Source organism: Pleurodeles waltl, chromosome 6, assembly GCF_031143425.1.
Source record: "Pleurodeles waltl isolate 20211129_DDA chromosome 6, aPleWal1.hap1.20221129, whole genome shotgun sequence".
Taxonomy (NCBI): Eukaryota; Metazoa; Chordata; class Amphibia; order Caudata; family Salamandridae; genus Pleurodeles; species Pleurodeles waltl.
Window position 1 is genome coordinate 416,909,984 of NC_090445.1, and position 21,517 is coordinate 416,931,500.

At 47.5% G+C, this 21,517-nt stretch overlaps 1 protein-coding gene across 1 annotated transcript in view; it reads right to left on the minus strand.

The window, feature by feature from the left end:
• LOC138299813 (triggering receptor expressed on myeloid cells 2-like) overlaps positions 1–20,004 on the minus strand; it is a 41,174-nt gene extending 21,170 nt beyond the window's left edge. Inside the window, exons 1-3 of the mRNA XM_069238398.1 lie at positions 19,345–20,004; positions 14,770–15,114; positions 13,304–13,358 (exon numbers count right to left, since the gene is read on the minus strand). Of these exons, the coding sequence (XP_069094499.1) occupies positions 13,304–13,358; positions 14,770–15,114; positions 19,345–19,393 (449 nt within the window). The 5' untranslated portion in view covers positions 19,394–20,004. The remainder of the gene's footprint in view (positions 1–13,303; positions 13,359–14,769; positions 15,115–19,344) is intronic.
• Positions 20,005–21,517: the final 1,513 nt, after the last annotated feature.

Consider the following 21,517-nt stretch of genomic DNA (forward strand, 5'->3'; position numbering starts at 1 on the left):
TGCAGCGAAAAAGGTTAGTGGTGCGTCGATTTCTCACCCGCAAGTAAGACCATGCACTGTTTCTCCTTCTCCGGTCGGGTAGGCATGCGTTGTTTTTCCTCTCTGCAGGAGAGTGATGCATTGATCCGGGGAAGCACTCGGGTCCAGGCAGGTGTTTCGTTGTTTTCCCGCACCCAGCAAGGTTTGCGTCAAAAATCCTGCTGCGCGATATCAGCAAAACCACGCAATGTGGGTTGCGACGTTGCCAGCCTCCGTCAGCGAGTGTTGTGCATCGTTTCTACAGCTGCGTGCGTAGATCTTTCAGCCACGATGCCGGTGGAGCGTTGATTTCTGCTGCGAAGCCGGCAGCGCGTCGTTTTACAGCCACGTCTTGGAAGGTGCATCAAAATTTTCCCCACACGGCGCTCTGTGCGTGGATTTTTAATCTTGGTCTGTCTGCTTCACCTGACAAGGCCCCAGGAAATGGATAGGGCACAACTTGGCAGGGCAGAAGTCTCAGTCGAGAGTCCAGGTGCTGGCAGGAGAAGTCTTTGATGGCCCTGAGACTGCAACAACAGGAGGCAAGCTCAGGACAATCCCTTGGAGATTTCTTCACAAGCAGGAATGCACAACAAAGTCCAGTCTTTGTCCCCTTACACAGGCAGAAGCAGCAACCGCAGGATAGCTCCACAAAGCACAGTCACAGGCAGGCAGCACTTCTCCTCAGCTCTTCAGCTCTTCTCCGGGCAGAGGTTCCTTTTGATGTCCAGGAGTGATCTAAAGTCTATGGTTTTGGGTGCCCTCCTTATACCCATTTTGGTCTTTGAAGTAGGCTTACTTCAAAGGAAAGTGTCTCTTGTTTGTGAAATCCTGCCTTGCCCAGGGCAGGCCCCAGACACACACCAGGGGGTTGGAGACTGCAATGTGTGAGGGCAGTGACCACTTCTCCCCTCCCTCCTAGCACAGACGGTTCATCAGGATATGCAGGCTACACCCCAGCTCCCTTTGTGTCACTGTCTAGAGAGAGGTGCAACCAGCCCAACTGTCAAACTGACCCAGACAGGGAATCCACAAACAGGCAGAGTCACAGAATGTTTTAAGCAAGAAAATTCCCACTTTCTAAAAGTGGCATTTTCAAACACACAATCTTAAAACCAACTTTGCAAAGATGTATTTTTAAATTGTGAACTCAGAGACCCCAAACTCCACATGTCTATCTGCTCACAAAGGGAATCTATGCTTTAATCATTTTTAAAGGTAGCCCCTATGTTAACCTATAAGAGAGATCGGCCTTGTAACAGTGAAAACCGAATTTGGCAGTATTTCATTGTCAGGACATATAAAACACATTAGTATATGTCCTACCTTGAACATACACTGCACCCTGCCCATGGGGCTACCTACGGCCTACCTTAGGCGTGTCTTACATGTAAGAAAAGGGAAGGTTTAGGCCTGGCAAGTAGGTACACTTGCCAGGTCAAATTGGCAGTTAAAATCTGCTCACACAGACACTGCAGTGGCAGAGCTGGGCCATGTTTATAGGGCTACTAAGTTGGGTGGTACAACCAGTGCTGCAGGCCCACTAGTAGCATTTGATTTACAGGCCCTGGGCACCTCTGGTGCACTGTACTAGGGACTTACCAGTAAATCAAATATGCCAATCATGGAAATCCAGTTACACATACATTTTACATAGGAGCACTTGCACTTTAGCACTGGAAAGCAGTAGTAAAGTGCCCAGAGTAACAAAAACAGCATACAAAGAGTCCAGCACACATCAGCAACCTGGAAAACAGAGGCAAAAAGTTAGGGGAGACCACGCCAAGGATGCCGAGTCTAACAGGTAGTAAGAGGAGAGATTAGCACAAGTTCTAGAATAGTAAGAAACATTGGAATCAGAATGCTGTTTATTTACCCAGGGACGGAAGAGAAAAGGTGATGTGCTTTGCTAAAGGCAGCATACAGGAAAATATATTTTTTTAAAAGACAGGGTAACTTAGTGTGATGGAAGCAGTGCTTAATTTGAGCCAGTCGTTGTCGGTTGGGAGCACTGGAACTAATTTTTGGGGACTAGCAGTTATTTTTCCTCATCAAACATTTAAGAGAGCAAGAGAGAGAAGCCCCACAATGGGGAATGAAGGAGGAATAGAAGGTGGGGAAAACATCACAAAAGAAGAAAGTACGAACCTACGCAAGTGCTATAATGGTGCAGAGAATATCTGATTGTGGATTAAAGAGGCATGAGGTTGATTCAAGATTACCAGCCTTTGTGTTTGGCGCACTGACAGTTAACAGCACTGGCCTTGGCCTTCTGAGTAGAGCTATGGGCGTTTGCACCCATTCTTTTACAATTAAAGCACTGGATGAAAGAATGTGAGGTGGTTGCTGTCAGAAAGATAAAGACAACAAAGGCGAAGCAGATGTAGAAAATCTGAAAGTTGGTGAAGTGTAAGGTGTCCAGGAAGCTTTGAAAAATATGAAAGAAAGCAGATGGGTTACAAGTTGACAGAAAACCTGTCATGGTAGCTTCAAGATAAGACGTTTTATAGACAATATGGATGAAAATATATCAGAAGGGGTCTGTGAATAACTTGTATGCTGGTCTATGAATGACCTGGATGCTGGTCTATGAATTACCTGCATCCTGGAGAATGGCAGCAGAGAGGAGCTGAGCAAAGGAACTGAGGAGGACATTAAAGTGGATCTATAAGAGCAGGCTAATGTTTGAAAATAAGAGCAACCCAAGGCACATAAAGGGCAGAAATCTAAGTCAGGGAATGTAGTGCAAACAGTATACAGATCCCTTAAAACAGTCCAAAAGGTGGAAATCTCACCAGAACGAAGACTCGTCAAAAGTGTAATGGGGTCACAAAGAGCCTTGCAAAAGTGTTTAAAGGGGTGCAATTGGCACTGTGGCCAGTTTTAGAACTTATCCTCCTTGGAAATGCTTCTGTTTTAGCAAAGCCAGTGACCACGAACTTGTAGTTAACGATAACAGCCCATCTAACTCAATGTGCAAGGTGTGGTAGTTTGAGCAAAAAAGTGCACAAATACATATTTTCTCATGGGTATTCCCAGTTACTTACCACCGAGATTGTAATTAGGTGCAAAAACACAACTGAAAACGTGTGTCAATGTTATTTGCACTTCGTTGATTTTGCACCTGTTACTAGCTCATGGGTGGGAGTGACTCCTCAAGGGTGCACCAGCAAGCCCCAGCCATTTGTACGGGGTCGAGGTCAGTCACCAGTAGAGGCTGAACCATTAAGGACAGTTACCCTGTGATAGATTCACGATGTGTGTGCGCGTGTGTGTGTGTGTAGGGGTGAGTTGCTGCCCTTGGGAGATCTACAAATCTAGATCCTTGGACAGCCTGGCTGTCTGGAACTACATATGCTCACGTACAGAATGGCACTGCTACATATAACTGCCTGGCACTTAGAGTTTGGTGGTGATAAAAGAATAAGCTGTTGATTTTTTTAATTCTTTAGGTTTGACTTCACTAAGCTACAGCCATAAGACCACTGGCCCTGCCTCTTTCGTGGTACACTTTGGTGATGCTGGATGCCAGGTTTCCTCTGCCTTTGGCTGTAGAGACAATGCTGCAGACTGACAATGTATCGAACTGGTGTTGTTGGTGGTTAGAGCCTGTTGCAGTTTTTTTTATCAGTCATGAGTCTTCAGATCAGCTCTTTTCGGAGCATTGCATCACATTTTATCGAAGTTTCTTATAGCTTGGGCTGGTGGCAACTTCTTTCTACCCTGAAATCGAAAGCCCTAGTGGGGCTCCACATCTTCAGGCTTTGCTCCACACGTATCCAGATATTTGCGTTTCCATCAGGTCTTCTGTTTAAAGTCTCCTAAAGTTTCTGTGACTGCAGGATGGGTGCTGAGAGTCTTTCTGGTAAACCTGTTGTTGGAGGTGGCACGTTCTGGTTGGCTGAGGCTCGGCCCTAGCCAGGCAGAATTAATCACTCCCATCAGGGGTGGGTGATTACACTCACTGTATAACCTGCGCTCACCCTTGGCTAGCTTGGCACAGTGCAGTTAGGCTTATCACAGGGGCAATGTGTAAAGCAATGGCACAGCAATAACACATAACAATCACACTGAGCGTCACAAAAGAGAATTCACACAAGGTGTATGTAAATAGATTTTGTATTCAGAAAACACATTAATTAATTAATTAATTAACACAGCATGAATAATTGTAACTCTGGGCAGGATTCACCATTTTAAACAACACTAGCTGTACTAGGCCCAACTGTGCTAAAACAACATTTGCAGAATGCACACGAGAGAAAAATAATACATTCCCTCCCACTACCCACCTGAGGTGCCAAACATTGTCAGCATGAGACCCACCCTAGGGAGTCAACTGTGTAAGTCCTCTTGCAAGAATTGCCAAGCAGTGCCACAGATATCAGGCGGCACCTAAATTACATACTCGCATACACTTGCACATAGCACTCTTATGCTGTGCACTGATATCCAGTAGTTTAGCTGCCCCTATGCTCGTTGACTCCCCACCATGGGCCCCAAACCCTTCCTTGACCCTACAACTGGCCCTACTACCCTGCCTCCCACTGGCTGAAGATGTGAACACCCTTTCCCCGGGTGCTAGGCCGCACACTGCCAGAGTCACACTTGTTCAGGCACTCTGGGACAGTATGGGGAAAGGATGAGATGCCAGCAGAGCAGATACTAGTCAACAAATCAAGGTTTGGCCAACACTCAGGATGTTCACTGAGAGTTCTCCACACCGTGTGTTCTGGCACGGGCCCAGGTCTTCACAGCACAGGGAAGGGTTGTTGGGGGACACACGCTGGTCACAGTGGCGCCCAACCTAGCCAGGCACTCTAATACCCAATAGTTACTAAATCCCACACCTCCCTAGGAGAAGGAGCAATGTCTCAGGCGCAATGACTTGGGAAGCCCCAGCAATCCCGATTGCACATGGAGACATACCAATCTGCACCTCCCTGGATGGAGGCACTTGAGTCGCACCAGACGATTCCGATCACAAACACAAGATGTGCTTTCCCCAGGCTCCAATGAAGCTTGAATTAAAAGGCACAAAAGGAGAGTTTTTAAAACACAGAAATAGCCACTTCTCCGAAGTGGCATTTCTAGAGCATTACTGATTATACCACATTTACCTTGGGAAGGGGTTTGTCATTGTGAATCCAATGATAGTAAGCCCCATGAGGCTGCTCCACTGCAATTCACTGTTGCAGTTCAGGATCAATTGTAACCTATCCCCATGTTAACCTATGGGCAGAGTAGCCCTCATGTGTAGTGAAAACAGACATGCGTGTTTTTTTACTACAAGGGCACGTGTGCCCTGGCACTCCCACAAGCATGCAGGGCAGGCTGGACACAGGTTAAAGGGCACCACATGAATGCAAGTATGCCTGTTCAGGCCTGCGGTGACAGGCTAAGTACATAGAGGCACGCCAGTGTGCATATTTGCACATACTGGTCAGCGCTACTTTCCTGGAAGGCACATGTGCACTTTAAACCTCATTGTGCAAGTGCACACTCACTGACCTGCTGTCTCAAACTCAGTGAACATTGAAACACCATTGCGCAAGTGTGCACATCCTGACCTGCCAGCCCAGGTTCAGCACAAAAAATATCATTGCAAATGTGCCCACTTTGGCCCGCAGTGGCAGGTCCAATACACACTAGTTAGCGCCACTTCCCACCATGTGTAGGAAGGACGCTGGCACTTCCACAGTGTACTCACAGTGGGACAAAGCCCAGGGCCCGAAGGCCACTCACACGGAATCAGCAAAATCTAAGGGAGGGGCTAACCCCCTAGTTAAGAAGCACCCACGTGGGGGTCCCTCTCTGTTTGGGCAGGGAACACTCTGGTGTCCCTGCCCTGCCTTATGCATACCACCCTCACTGCCCTTCATATTAAGGTGTTCTCAGGGTTGGTCAAGGCATGAGAGATGCCACTTTGGGTACAGCCGCACCTGCACCTCCACAGTCTGCACTGTCAGGCCTGATACTTGTGGGTGAGGCTATACTAATGAGTGGCACACTTAATGCAGCACCCGACCAGTAGCCAGGGCCGTACCTGCCTCAGGTATGTGATTACAGGGCATTCCTGGGTACAGCACCTCAACCACCCACGTACGCACCCCTTCCTGGCTTATGTGGGAAGGACATGAGCACTTTCTCACTGCAGTACAGTGGGAAAGTGCCTTAAGTTCTAAGGCTATGCCAAGAGATTCAGCAAAAAGCAAACATTTTCAGGTAAACCTCCCTAATAAGGCCATATCCAACACCTGTATTGGCCCCTCCGCTCTTGTACACATAAAAGGACCTGCCAACTGATTCGATACACTTTAAACCTGGGCAGCAGGCTGCAATCTGCTTTGTAAACTATCTAAATATGCTGTTATATACCAGACACATAAATAGGGACAGTAATCTTTTTTTATGTTTTTCTCTGTGGTCCTCCTGCAACCCATGTGCTTGCATCTCTAAACGTGGTAAGATCTGTGAAACGTAATTGGTTGGAAGCCTTCCTGATGATAAAACACACGTTTAGTAGGCTAAACTTTGAGACACAATGGCATGAAAATCTGCAAAGGCAAAGAGTAAAATTATATTCAGTTTATAAACGCACTCCTAAATTCCACATGACCAGAACCAGTGCATAACCTAGCAGAACATTTGTGAAATTAAGGTTTAATTGAGTGGAGTGCTGAAAACACAGCAAGAGTTAAAAATAAGGCACACTGTCAGATAACTCAAGGTTTTGTAACTGTGCTTCTGGTTCAGAGTGTTTTCCAAAGTGTATTGTGACAGTGTATTATATGCTCAATCTGTGCTTAAAATGTCCTGTGTTTGGGAGGACTGCGGCCCAACACTTATTTCAGACTATTGCCACTTGTTTCTGAGAACTAATGAATTTGTCATCAAGTGGTGGTGCACTAAGAACTAGTAAACCAAGTAGTGGCACTTGCTACCCCTCCCATAAGCAGCCTAGTCCCAGGCAATGAAATTATAGTCTGGCACATTTTTAAATGTACCAGTGGCTCAGTCATTGGTGGGAAAGCCTCAAACACGTCCTAAACATATAATTAGTGCCATCTCTTTTGCTCCAGCAAATCCTACATCTTCCCCTACAGTGCTTGCCTTGGACCGAGTCCCAACAGGACCTGCTGCTGAGAAATTCACAAGTATCATGGCTTCAGAGATGCTCTGCTCACTCAAAGAGCTGCAACCTGAATCTCCGATCCATGCTCACACCTTCAGGACTCTGGTTCTCTGTCCGACCCCATTGGGGTAGGGGTAGGGTTTATGGAGCAAGAGTGGGCATTGGCCCTTAGCTGTTGGGACTATAGTCCTTCAGCACCTGACTCTTAGAAGTAGTGATGATGAGCAGTCACGGTTTTCTAAGTGGATGCAGTGTGGGCTGCGTAAACTCAGAACTCAACAATCACCTAGAAACGCAATAACTGATTGTCCAAACCAGTGCTTTATTTCGATAAAAAAACAGTATGTGAAAACACAGATAAAAATGAATGTTACACACAACAGGCTACATGCACAATTACTTTTTTGATGGTTGGGCCACTGCACCTTGTGCCCTAGTCTCTGACACTTCCCTTCTCCTGGTGTCCCTCCTTCTTGGTACTTAGCAGGTTGACTCTTTTGGTTCGAGTTCTAGGGCAGATATCAACGTTCAGGAGTCAATTATTCCTTGATGTACTGTGTGCTCAGTTATTTGAAAACTGTTTCCATTTCTTAGATGTCAGCACAGCAGCGGTTCTTTAGTCCCTGTTGAGCAGCCAGCAGGTACCTGCGCTTGCACCCTTCTCATTCCCTCTTCTAGGAAGAGACGTGCCAGGTAGAGGTTCCTCCTGGATTTGGCAGGGTCACAGTAGGCACAGTGGATGTCACAGCTTTGTGGCTCTAGTGGTAATGTGGATCCTCTTGATGATGAAGCCACTTCTAGAGGCCAGTATGGGCAGCAAAGGTCAAAGGGCACGGTCACCCTCTCCACAGTCCTTGCAGTGGCATACCCTCAGGCACACTCTTTGGAATGAAGCAGCATTATCCACTGAGGCATACTTCTCATGTCGCAGTGGCACAGTATGACCGACCACAATTCTCAGGTTTAGCAGTGCAGTCCGCTCGTGTCCACTTTTCTGGTGCCCTACACAGTCTGCTCAAGCATGCTTCTCTAGTGTAGCATCACACTTCCCTTGAGAATGCTTCTTGATATGGTAACTATACAGGTGAAGAGACTGTATTCCATGCATCTCTGAACCCACTGATCCCTCTCCTCAGTCTTCATTTGGCCAGTGGACCCACATTAGTGGGGTCAAGCTGCTCAGACACTTCAGATCCATCTCACCACTGTAGGGTTGCCAGGCTTCTTTGCTCTCTCAGCACCAAGTTGGCTTGAAGGTGCTTCAGAAGATCAGCTCCTTCCAGCAAGGCATGGCTACAGATGATGTTCTCTCACGTCTTGGAAGCCGGCTACTAGACAGGCACCAGCTCTGGTTCCACAGCAGTCTTCTGAGTACTCTACAAAGCACTCACTTCCTTGGTCAGAGACAACTTGGAACAGAAACAACAAGTGGATCAATGACTCCCGCTTTTATAAAGCAAAGCAGATGGGGGTGTGGATTCTCTGCACTTTCAGAATAGTTTTGGATTGGTTCTTTTTTCGTCTGTCCTTTCTAGGCTCTTCTCCAGAAACAGCCTTTGTGTAGACTGATGCTCCTCACAGCAGTGTAATCTTCAGTCCGGAGTACTCACAACAGAGGTGTGTTCTTTTTGCACCTGGCTATCAATAGCCACACTGAGCAGGGATTAGAGGAGAGACATTATTTGGTCTCATTTAGGACCCTTCTCATTCTGATCAACAGAAACTACATCCCCACCCTTCACCCACACCATCTACCAAAGGGCTATGCTCAGAAAGACCAGCAGCCCCTCACAACAACAGGACCTAATCAAATTTCTAAAGGAGTGCTGTTTCATCTTTGCCCTCTTTAGTGTCTAGCTCTCCTCCCTCCACCTTCAGGGTTTTGTCAACAATACATTTTCAGTGTCTGCAAAATAAATCTGATCCTCATCTTGTGCACAAGGTAAGGGACTTCCAAAATGGAAACCACAGGCTTCCATTACTCTATTTCTCTCATACACACAATGCATGTTCCACACAGGCCACACTCATGCACATACATAACATGCACTCAGAATGTTAGCACTAGGATCTAGGTCAGTGCATCGATGTGGAACGTTTCACAAGCAGACCAGTGACACTGATAAAAAGGTCTGATCACAACTATTGATTCACAAGCACGGTACTGTGCCACCACTACTCAGCATGCTAAAGTCATGACAGGATGTCAGTATACAGCCAGTCAAAAGAGGGTACGTTTGCAGCACCCCCTCCAGGTCAAAGGACAGGTGCAGGATCCCACTCATGTCAAGATACAGGCATTTGCATATACATTAGATTAGTGTGACACCAAAATAAAGGATGAGAGCTACTACTAGTTGGGCACTTGGAAAGGGACCACACCTGTGCATCATGCAGGGGACACTCTTGTTTCAACACTCAGGTAAACAGTGGTGTAGTGTTGTGTCTCTTGTTGGAATCTGAGGGAGGGGACAAGTTAGGTAGTTCAGCTCTTTGGCATCACACGTGACTCTTAGAAAAATGTGTCTTTGTACTGAGATTGACAAGCCCCACCTCCCGTATGAAACGAGTTGCTGTCAGTTCTCATCCATGTGGGTGGACATTAAGAATTAGGATGGCGCTAGCCTGCTCATTTAATGGAGGACACAGTAGAGAACCTTGGCTAAACAATGCTAGACAATATGTGCACTTGTACTACTGAGGCTAAAGCCGGCCATTTTGGAGGAAAAATATAGACGTCACCTACAGAAATGCATGGACAAATGCTGCAGTCACTGAATTTTACTATATAAAACGTTTTTGTTCGTTGAGTTCTATATAGTGCGAGCTCGACCCCGAGGTCCTGGAGTGCTTTATAAGAGGCCCATTTACATTACAGCAGGTCACATTAATTTGTTTAGGCAAGGAGAAATTAAGTGATTTATTCAGAATAGAGGGTGTTGAACCGACACTGAGGCTCTAATCTAGTTCCCCAGTTCCAAAGTCGGTAATTCTGCCCCTAAGGCCATATCCTCTTATGAGCAAAGTGTACGGCCCAGCCGGTCAATGAACTTCTCATTAAGAGTTCAAAATGTACATTTACTTCTACGAACACTTGAGAAAACTTATAAAACCCTCCAAATCAAATATATATAAGTTTTAACAATCGCTTTTCTGTTCCACAGGACGTTTACCACAGAAGGTGACCACGGTCGGTGAAGAAAATGAGCTTTTAGCATGAACGAGAAACATCAGGTTAAATATTTGTTTTGGGACCCCTTGCAACTTTGTTGCACTTTCCAACTTTACATTATATCCTGGCAGAAGTTAGATGAAGTCTCTGTCTCATTTTATATATGTAAGCCATTTTGCAAGCAGGGTTTAAGACATACATTTCAAGTGCTGCACATTAAAAGTCTTTCTGCACTCAGAGCCTCGGTCAGGTTCCAGTTTATCTGCACTGCAGGCAAAGGACTGACTTTAGAAACTCAAATACCTGAGGAGTTGTTTAAGAACACAAAGGCTCAGACAATGAGGTGAGGTAATAAAAGCAAGGACAGAAAAGACACAGCTTTAAGATATAGCAGGGGGCACAAGATTTTCACTAGAAACTGAGCTAAAGTATCACAAGGAATAAATAGACTGTTGGGGCTTGGATAAACAGAAGTCTGATATCCTTGCAGAAGAGTTTGCCACAAATGTGGACTGCTCATTGGCTGCTATGTAGTGTGAGTGTCAGTGTGTCATCACCAGCTATGGCTCACGACACATCAGTGACCACCGACATGCAAACGAATTTCAACTCTAAGATGGGCCAATTGTGCATCCATCTTAAGATGCTTGGAGAGGGGACTACCGATGCAGGGAGCATGATTTTTAAACTTAGATTATGATCTAGACATGTATAGAAGTGGAGGGACAGCTCTCCTGAACATTCGTTAGGGGAACATCAGCCAGGAGGACTTTTTGAAGCTTTGCTCTGCATGGTGGGTTCACTTTATTGCACTTGTTATGCTTCATTTTTTCCAGTGATGCTCTGGAGGGTGCCTTGCTATCGCTGAATTCTGTAGCACAGCTATAACCTCAATGATCCTGAAGACGTCTCAATTTCGAGATACAAATTTTAAGCAAAATATAAAGACAGTCCAGAGCCATTGGCCGACTGACAGCATTTCTGCTCCACAATTACTGGGACGTTTAGGCCCCGCTGCTGCCTTCTAGGCCCTAAGATAGGTCTAAACTCTTTCATGTGTAATGCACTGAAGCACGAAATGAGGGCAGCGAAGAATACTGTTCTTCTTATTCCGTGGAAGAGATCTCTTCTAAGGACCCAGATCCAACAAATATATGGAGATATGTCCTGGCTAGCTTATCTAAATGTTGTGGAATGCTTCCCTCCACTGTATTGATATTGTATCCGCGTCTAAGTGAAATCATAATTTATTTCATGGTATCATTCACAATCTAAGGACCATCCGGACAGAACTCAGTACTGTCTGAACATTTTACATTCCCATATCTGCAGGCCAAGTGTGCATGAAAGCAAGATGCCTTCTCTTCTATGCAAGTATCACATTTCATTCCTGCTCTGGTTAATATGTTTTCTTACGGTGGCACAAGCCCTCAGTTTTGGAATCAGGACTCTTTTCATCATCAGATTTTGACTGAGAGCAAAAGAGAGAAAGGCAGAAGAGTGGGAAAATGAGGAAAAGAATGAGATGGCGACCCCTGCGTTTAGCAAAGGGTCACTTTTGGTTGCACCATGGGCTGGAGCAGTGGGGAGTGTCATTGTTGTGCCCGATTTCTCGCAGGGTGTGAGACTAGGCGCTCCATCCACACCTTTATGTAGGTACTATGTATGGCATGAAGTTATACGGGGTGCCACCGCAGGATTGAAAAGCTGCCTCTTTGTTCTTTGGCCACAAGACTCGATGGATGGAGGATGCAGGCACACCTATCTGCCAGCTCGGAGCCACTTTGTGACACACCCACCCACCCTTACCTGGAGCAAGAGATCGAAATCTTTGAAGACAAAGCCAGCGCATATCTCACAAATTTGGCTATTTTGCTCGTTTGACCCCTTGATGGGGTAATGCATATCTGGGCACTGGGCTGGCTGGGAAGGGGACAGACCTGCTGGTGATCCCAGATCTTTCATCACTACCCTGGGTTGCCTGGGATTGATTATTGCTGGGTACTTCACTTGGAGGATGGTCAGGCCACAAGTGCTCGGGCAGGAATGGTGCTTTATGCGGTTCCCTGGCGCTGTATGCGTTTATTTTAATTTGTATGTCATTTTCATCCCTCACCTGGTCAAGGAGGGAACTTGTACAAATGACTGTTGATGGTGTTATTTGCCTCTAACTCTTCGCAAAGAAAGGAAATTGTTGGCATGAGGTGCCTACCTCTGTGGGATGTGTAAACGAAAGATGCTTTGCTGTCTGCAATGTGCCCATGGGTAGAAGCATGCAACTGGAGGAGTTGATCCTCAATACTGAACTGTGTACCACTGCTAAGTAATGGCAGAATGTATTTTGATCTTGCATATTATCAAGTGTCACTTGCTGTACAGTGTGTGTATGATGCACTTACTTGCTTTCCATTTCGCTGATGTATGTAACTGCCTTCCATTCCTGGATTGAATGGTACTAGAATAAATAGGTACGTCTTGGTAGAGCACACGCCTGGGTGTCTGCCTCCTCTTTCTTGTTATGGAAGGGGAGAGGGGTGAGCTGCAAGGTGTCCCTCGCTGCAGTATGGAGCGAGCAACTGGCCCATTGCCAGTGCACTAAGATAAGAGAACAGTTGCAGAAACAGAAAGCTAGGATAAAAGAAAACGAAAAGAGTGAGATAGAGACAGAAAGTGGTGGAAGGAAGAAGCATCAAGAAGAATTAAGATTAGGCACCGTCAGTATTTGGACAACACCAGTATTCAGCTCTGATGGCGGATCCCTGAAATACCTTTGGGCTTTTAACTCATGTCTTTTTACTAACTGAGTACTCTCCATTCCTCCTGCTTCTTTTCACATGTGTAATGCAGCACGCTTTCTGCTGCATCACTCTTCATTGAACACACCCACTGTCCCATGAAAATCCAGCCTGTCCCACCCAGGAATATGCACTCTTCCACCCTCTTCGGCCTTCAGTACCACATTACCCCACATTTTGTACCTGTGGCTCTTGCTGTCGGTTCGAGATTCCTCTGCCCCTGGCATCTCTTCTAGTTCTGGAGATTGAATAAGAGGAACTTTCAATCAAATATCTTTCCATTGCTTTGTGATCCAACATCAGTGAAACAAGCATTGACAGATCCAATAAGCCTTGCTTTAAATTCGGGTCTAAGACATACAAAAACACGTTAATGGAAAAGAAAGCAACATATATAGTGATGTAACGTGTTATCGTATATATGAATTTTTCGAACATCAAAAAAATCAATATGGCCCAAACCCCCTCATTCGGATCCTGGCATTGCACATACAAACATCGGTCTAAACTCCCTCACCGAAGATCCTATCATTGCACATACAAATTAGGGCTCAACACCTCTCACTGAGAATCCTAGCACTGCAGATACAAATATGGGTCCAAACCGCCTCACTGAAGATGTTAGCATTGCACATACCAATATGTGCTCAATCCCCGCAACCCCCAAGGATCCTAGCATTGCACAAACAAATATGGGCTCAAAACCACTTCACCGAAGATCTTAGCACTAAACATACAAATATGGGCTCAAACCCCCTCACTGAAGATCCTAGCATTGCACATACAAATACGGGTTTAATCCCCCCCATCGAGGATCCTAGCATTGCACACACAAATATGGTCTCAAACCCTCTCACTGAGAATCCTCGATCTACCGATTCAATTATGGACTTAAACTACCACACTGAAAGTTCTATCATTGCACATGCCTCTATGGGCTCAAACTGTCTCACCAAAGATCCTAGCATTGCACATGCAAATATGGGTTCAAAACCCCTTCACTAAAGATCTTCCCATTTCACATCCAAAATGTGGGCGCAACACCCCTCAATGGGGATCCTCGCACTGCATATACAGATATGGGCCCAAACCCCTTCACTGAAGATCCTAGCACTGCACATACAAATATCGGCTTAAACCTCCTCACTGAAGGTCCTAGCATTGCACAATCAAATATGGGCCTAAGCTTCCTCACTGAGGATCCGAGCATTACACATAGAAATATGGATCTAAGCTTCCTCACTGAGGATCCGGGCATTGCACATAGAAATATGGGCCAAAGCACCCTCACTGAGAATCAAACATTGTACATAAAAATGTGGGTTTGAACCCCCTCACTGAGGATCCTAGCATTGCACATACAAATAGAGGCCCAAACTCCCTCACTGAGGATCCTAGCATTGCACATAAATATATGGGATCAAACCTGCACTCCCCCACTGAGGATCCTAGCATTGCACATACAAATATGGGCCCAAACCTCTCACCGTGGATCTGGGCCCAACCCCATCTCCGAGGAGTCTTGCATTACAAGGGTTGACTATGGGCCAAGTTCCATTCTCTTCACCTCCGTCTATTGCCAAAGAGAAGTCAAGTATTGCCAGTGCCCACTAAAGGCACTATGTTGAAGAGTGGTCCCAGGCACTTACCTTCGAGCACCTCCAACTTGATCACCCTCAGGGTGTGTATTTCGTCCCCAATGTGTGTCTCGCAGCGATACACACCAGTGTCTTCCTTTCTGAGGTACTTTATGGTCACGGAGACTCGATGCTCACGGATATAGTCAGTGATAGATGTGTTTCCGTTGTTCCTTCGGACAAAGGGCAGGTAGAACCGTCTGGTCCGGGCTATCTTCTCACACTGGCCTGTACCGACCTCCTTGCACCAAACTTTCTGCTTCCACAGGTCAGCCCTGCTGCTGTAGGGGCAGTCTATGGTCAAGGAGCCACCCACTAGGCCTGACACGGTGGAGTTAGGGTCTGCTGAGGCCACGGCTGGGGAGAGAAGGGAGCAGACACAAGTCATTGTGTGAGGTGGGACAGGAGGAGAGTAGACGGATGGGAGCACTGGTGAAAGAGGGATGAAGGGAGAAGACGAAGGAAGGACTGGACAGAAGGAAGGGATGAACATAGTCAGAGGATGTATAGTGAAAGAAGAGATAAATATAAAAGGGAGATGGGGCAGACGGGTGAGAAATAGGTCCAGAAGAGGGAGTGGAAGAGAGGGTTTGTAGATGGTGACATGAGGAGTGCAGAAGGAACAAAGGAAGTGACACAGGGTCGCTTAGGACAGAGGGTAGAAATAAAAGGAACGGAGCATGAATTAGTCAAGGTGGGGCTAGTGGGGGAACCTGGGAGGAAGGAGCATAGTTGAGAGAGGGAAAAGGGAGAGGAGGAGGCGAGGAGGAGGAGGAAGAAGGAGTGGGGTGAGGGAGTTTATGTCAGGGTGGCAGGAACTGAGGGCCAAAGTAATGCAAGGAGAGGTAAAAGGCTGGAAGTAAAGAGGAGCAATCCGGAGAGGAAGGGAGAGTGCACGAGGAGAGGATGTGTGAGGGGTATGAACGACCAGTCATAAACTGGGGGCGAAGCAAAGAATTAACAAAGGCAGAGAGGGGGCTTGTGTCTGGATGAGGCGGAGAGTCAGGTGGCAGGGACGCACCATAGTGCGCAGGTGGAGGGCGCGGAGGAAGGAAGGGAGAGGGATCCAGGTGCCAACCGAGAAGAGAAGTAAACACCGAGAGAAAAGGGAATACATGACGTGAGGGGCAGAGTAAAAATGAGTGCAGGGAGAAATGGGGAAGGAAAGAGACTCTAAGCGCTAGTGCCTGGTGGCCTCTTTAATGCTGATATCATGGCCTTTTCCCTGCCCTCATCCCACACGAAGGAACGTTTCTTAAAGAGCCCTCATGTTCACACGTCTTCTGGCATTGAAGCTTCGCAAATGCCACATGATAGCAAATACTGACCAGTTTAAAGGTACTCCTGTTACCGATCGAAGAAAGATGAGCAGCCGAGCCCGACGCCAGCTTGACTTGAGAAACTCACCTGGCACCCGCAAGGGGTACATTGGTTATTGACACAGTCGGCATATACCACGCTGTGCTGCTGTGTGGTGGGGGGTGGAGGGGGCAGCTCCTTTTCTTTTTTCCTGCAAGGGGCAATGCTCCTTCACGTTAAAACAATGTCATTGCTAAAGCATTGCTCTGCAGTACTTCTCGAGGCATCTTGATCTAGTTTTCTTCTTGCTACCCATTCATGTATACATCAAGGAGGGAGGGAAAAACGACAGACCTAATATACGGGAAAGGGTCGGACTGCAGCATAATTAAATCAATATGGCACATTCCTGCCTTTTCCTCTGCGATGGTGCCCTTGAGGCAGCCTAGCGCCTACATAGGGACCCTTGCACCAGTACCTATGCTGCATGCAGGATTGTTTCTTGCGGGAAGGGGCACCTTCCTGCTCAAAAACAATTTCCCGAAGCTTCTATCAAGAGGAAGCAACGAGGAGACATAAAAATATTCCTCCATGTTATGCCTCCCCTTGGAAGGCCTAGCATTTTGGTGCATTCCCAGATTTGCCAGTTCTGGTAAATCTGGGAATACGTCCAAATCCATGGGAGTTGCATGGGAATACTCACACAACACCCAAGAAATGCCTTCCCAAGGCAGAGTAATACAACATTGCAATTTGTGCTGTGTTGCTTTACTCCAGACTTATGAAGCCACTAAGGGCCTTGCAAAGTCGCCTTGCGTGGCTTCATAAATAGCACTTGGGGTTTGTGTTGTGCATGTACCACACTGCATGGTGCAAATTCCAAGAAAATTCATTCATAAATATGCCCCTTGGTGTGTTGCTCTTCCATATGAAAGAGATGGTATAGTTGCTGACATTAAGAATAAAAGCAGAATCTAGTGCAAAATTACAGGCATCAAAAAACTGAAATTTGTTGCAAAAAAAATCTTGGGTTCAGTTTATTGTAAGCAGAAATTATGAGGCTCACTGTATGTAGATAAATGCAGAGATATTTCATTTTTCCTGCAATGAATTTGGGCATGCAAAAATTAAACATGCTCCTATAAGTACCTCTTTTCTGGTCATCGATGTGCATTTGAGAAAAAAGACCAGGAGAAGGAAAACCCAGTTTTCCTTTTCATTGCTTTAATTAAACTGCAGCTGCATTGATACCCCAAGACATGCCTTTCAACTTGGCAACTGGCAGTAATCCTAATGATATGGCAACTTAACTGTAATATTTTATTACAGATGACCAGCACCAGCATTTCACACGAGATGTCACAAATCACCTTTAATAAGGAAATTAGAGGTCGACATGCATATGTGGATATTAGGCACCCAAGTATTGTAAACACCTACTAAAACCCTCTCACTTTACCTTACCTTCAGTGCACAGCTTGTTACCTAAGGTCGAGGGGGCGCAGATCACAAACCAGGCAGTAATAAAAAGGAGAATGTCAAATAGTGGCACTTCCTGCTTTGAGCCAGACAGCTCTTGGGGCAGAGTGAAAGGCAGGGTAGCTCGTGCTCCTGTCCTCATCCTTCCCTCTGTCTTGGACAGGTAGCCCCTGAGTGGTTACTGGTGAGGACAGGTCAAGCCCCTGTCCACATTAGATGAATCCCCTTTCCATTTGGTGTAGACAGCACTAGGACAGGGACAGAGAGGGACAGGGACAGAGAGAGGGCAGGCATGCTCCTGTCCATACAGGGTGGATTCTGTCTCTCTGCATCTGGAACGGACAATCTAAAGATGGAGTATAGAGAGGACAGGCCACACCTGTGAGGTCGATCACCAGAAAAGGTAACTTACAAAACTTAGCCTTTAGCATATCAACACTTCAAACTCTTAAACAGGTTGTTACGACATGAAAGAAAGTAGCCATGGGGTTACACTTGCCCCACGTCCCTTCGGTCAGGGCCCTGAAGAGCAGGTCCTGGTGCTGGACTTTCTCACAATTCCCATCTTTCCTGAATACCACGTCATATCCTTTCCTTACAGTAGTTGCCTCTCTGTACATAGCGATCTAACTGGACCACAGCAGTGCACTGTGCACAATAGGAGGATAGGAAGTACTTAAGACTGCGTACAGGGCAGTAGGTAGAGGGCTGAAGGGATACGGGGTCTCGTCTACTTCACATCTTTAGAGCAAGTGGTACATCAATAGTCAAGTACTCTCAATTCAGGAATGCAGACTGACCGCATCTGCTGGTTTCATCCACTCTGAGGGAAACCCCTTGCTCTTTAGAAAGCAGATCACCCACCTTTTCTACCAACCAGACCCACTTTCAGGAGATGACTAGAGCGGATTCAGTGTGCAATGCTGCATAATGCAAAGGTCACCACTAGCATTAGGTTGTGTGCTGTGTGGTACCTTGTGTGGTGCGCTTACTGTTGTGTTGTCACCAGCAGTCTGACACAGTGTTTCCCTGCCCGTGCACTGAGTATCTCCGTGTACCATCTGCGGAAGGACATCCTGATTGAATTCCAATGGTCCTCTTAACTCCATTCCCAACTCCTGGTACTCTTTGTATCCCTCCCTGCAACCTGGGGTACTCCTGTATCCCTCTCCGTCTCCTGTATTCCCCTTAACTCCCTCACAGCCTTCCTAGGTCCTCTCGTATGCCTCCCTACCTCCTGTAGTGCTAGTGCATCCCTCCTGGCCTCCCGTGACTCTTTTGTACTTCTCCCCACCTCCTGTGGTCCTTTTCCCCATCTCTAAATGTCCTTTTGTAACCCTACCTACCTTCCATAATACTCCTCCATCTCTCCTAGCCTCCTGCAGTCCCGCGGTCCTCTTGTATCCCTCCTCGCCCCTCGTAGTCCTCCTGTCCGAGTCTTGTATCCCTCCTCGCATCCTTTGGTCCTCTAGTATCCCTCCCCGCCCCTCGTAGTCCTCCTGTCCGAGTCCTGTAGCCCTCCTGCATCCTTTGGTCCTCTTGTATACCTCCTCGCCTCCCATTGCTGTCTTCTACCCCTGCTTGTTTCAAGCGGACTTCTTGCATTCTGTGGTCCTCTTGTATACCTCCTCGCCTCCCGCTCTCCTCGTATATCCCTCCTGGCCCCCATGGCCCCCGCGGCCCTCTTGAATCCCTCCTCGCCTCCCGCTCACCTCTTGTACCCGTCCTGGTCCCCCGGCCCTCTTGTATCCCTCCCGCGGTCCCCTTATATCTACCTTGAATCCTGCAGGTTGGACTGAAGCAACTTACCAGTCGGAGAGATACTGGAAAGGATGAGTAGGAGCCACACTGGTGCCATCTCTCTAAGGAAGAAAGTGATTGCTGCCCACTGGAGAGCGGAAAGGTTGTGGTTGGAAGACCCAGGTGTCAATGAAAGACGTACTTGAAGAGCATTAATGACCTGCTTCCTAGGCAAAGAGTGGTTGCAGAGAATTAAAAATGTGCCTGCCAGGCAAGCAGACGGCTAAGGAAAATCAAAGACCTGATAAATTGGGAACGGACGTGATTGAGGACAGCAGACCACCCAGTATTAAACAAAGAAAGTAGCTGGCAAGGGCTGAAGATCCGCCAGTCGAAGGAGTCAAAGGACAACCAGGATAACAGAGAAGACAAAGACCTGGCCATCAAAGTTGGTGGTAGAAAACCGCTGAATACAACCGATGATTGCACAACAATGGGAGATGATTTAATAGAGCAGACGACCAATGACTTGGCAGCAATGGAAGGCGGTGTCCACGATACAACTAAACTCCCGGCAGTCAGAGAAGCTGGTAGAGTAACAACCGAAGATCCAGCAATCAGTGAAGGACGCGGTTAAAGGGAGCCGAAGACCTGGTAGTCAGGAAAGGACGTGGCCGAGGAGAGCAGAAACTCAATGGCAGCTCCTTCTGACAAGAGAAAGGGAAAAGTAACCTCTGCAGAGAGGAAACACATGTCCTGGGCTCTGACTTATGCTTGCTGCGAAGGATTGAGCAATTCAGAGTCCCGTATTAGTCTGGAAGGAAACTGACATCAGCTGCTGCAGTAAACAAAACATCTGCACACTAAGCACAAAACCTGCCCTTAGTCACACAGCATCGGCCTGCACCTGGGTGCTGACCTGAACCCTGATCATCGCTCTGCACCTGGGTGGCAGCCTGCACTCTGAGCGGCATTCTGTAGCCTGGGCATCATGCTGCACTCTGAGCATCTCCTTGCACCTGGGCACGATCCTGCCCCCTGAACATTGGCCTCCACCTGTGCATCTGCCGGCACCCTGGGCATTTGCCTGCACTCTGAGCATCTCCTTGCACCTGGGGACCAGCCTGCACTTTGAGCATCTTGCTGCACCTGGGCGCCAGCATGCACCTGGGCACCAACCTGAACCCTGAACATCGCTCAGCACCTGTGCATTTACCTGCATCTGGGCATCATCCTGTACCCTGGACATCATCCAGAGTACTCTGGGCATCATTCTGTACCCTGGGCATCATCCTGTACTCTGGGCATCATTCTGTACCCTGGGCATCATGCTGCACTCTGAGCATCTCTCTGAACTTGGGCACCAGCCTGCTATCTGAGCATCTCCCTGCACCTGGGCACCAGCCTGCACACTGGACAGTGACCTGCACATGGGTACCCGCCTGCATCCTGAACATCCCCCTGAACCTGGGCTCCAGCCTGCACCCTGAGTATCATCCTGCACCCTGGACACCTTCTTGCACTCTGAACATCTCCCTGTACCTGGGCATCTGCCTGAACCCTTGCACATCGGCCTGAACTCTGAGCATCTCCCTGCACCTGGGGACCAGCCTGCGCCCTGAACATCAGCCTGCGCCCTGAGCATCTCCCTGCACTTGCACGTCATCCTGTACCCTGGGCATCATCCTGCACTCTGAGGATATCGTTGCATGTGGACACCAGCCTGCACTCTGAGCATCTCCTTGCACCTGGGCACCTGGGCACCAGCCTGCATCCTGAACATTGGCCTGCACCTTGACACCAGCCTGCTCCCAAAAAACGGCCTGCTCCTGTCCGTCAACACGGTCCTTCACAACTGGGCATCAGCTAGCTCCCTGAACATTGGCCTGCACCTGGGCATCGGTCTGCAGTTGGGAATCTGCCTCTACCCTGAGCATCGCCCTGCACCTGGGCACCAGCCTGCACCTGAACAATCTGCACATTTGGTGTTTGGCCTGTGTGTCCTGGATATCAGGCTACATCAACCTCCATCCTACTTAAACCCTGAGCTGTAAGTAACATCCAAGGCACTGGGCATCATTGCACACCTCAGTGGCATCCTGTGTGTCAGTCTGCAATACGACCATCAGCATGCACATTCACATTGCATTAAGGGGTTAATTGACATCCATTGCGCGAATGAATGAACGAGGATTTTTAAAGCGAACACATAGTCACTGAAGGACATACTGGCGCTGTAAGG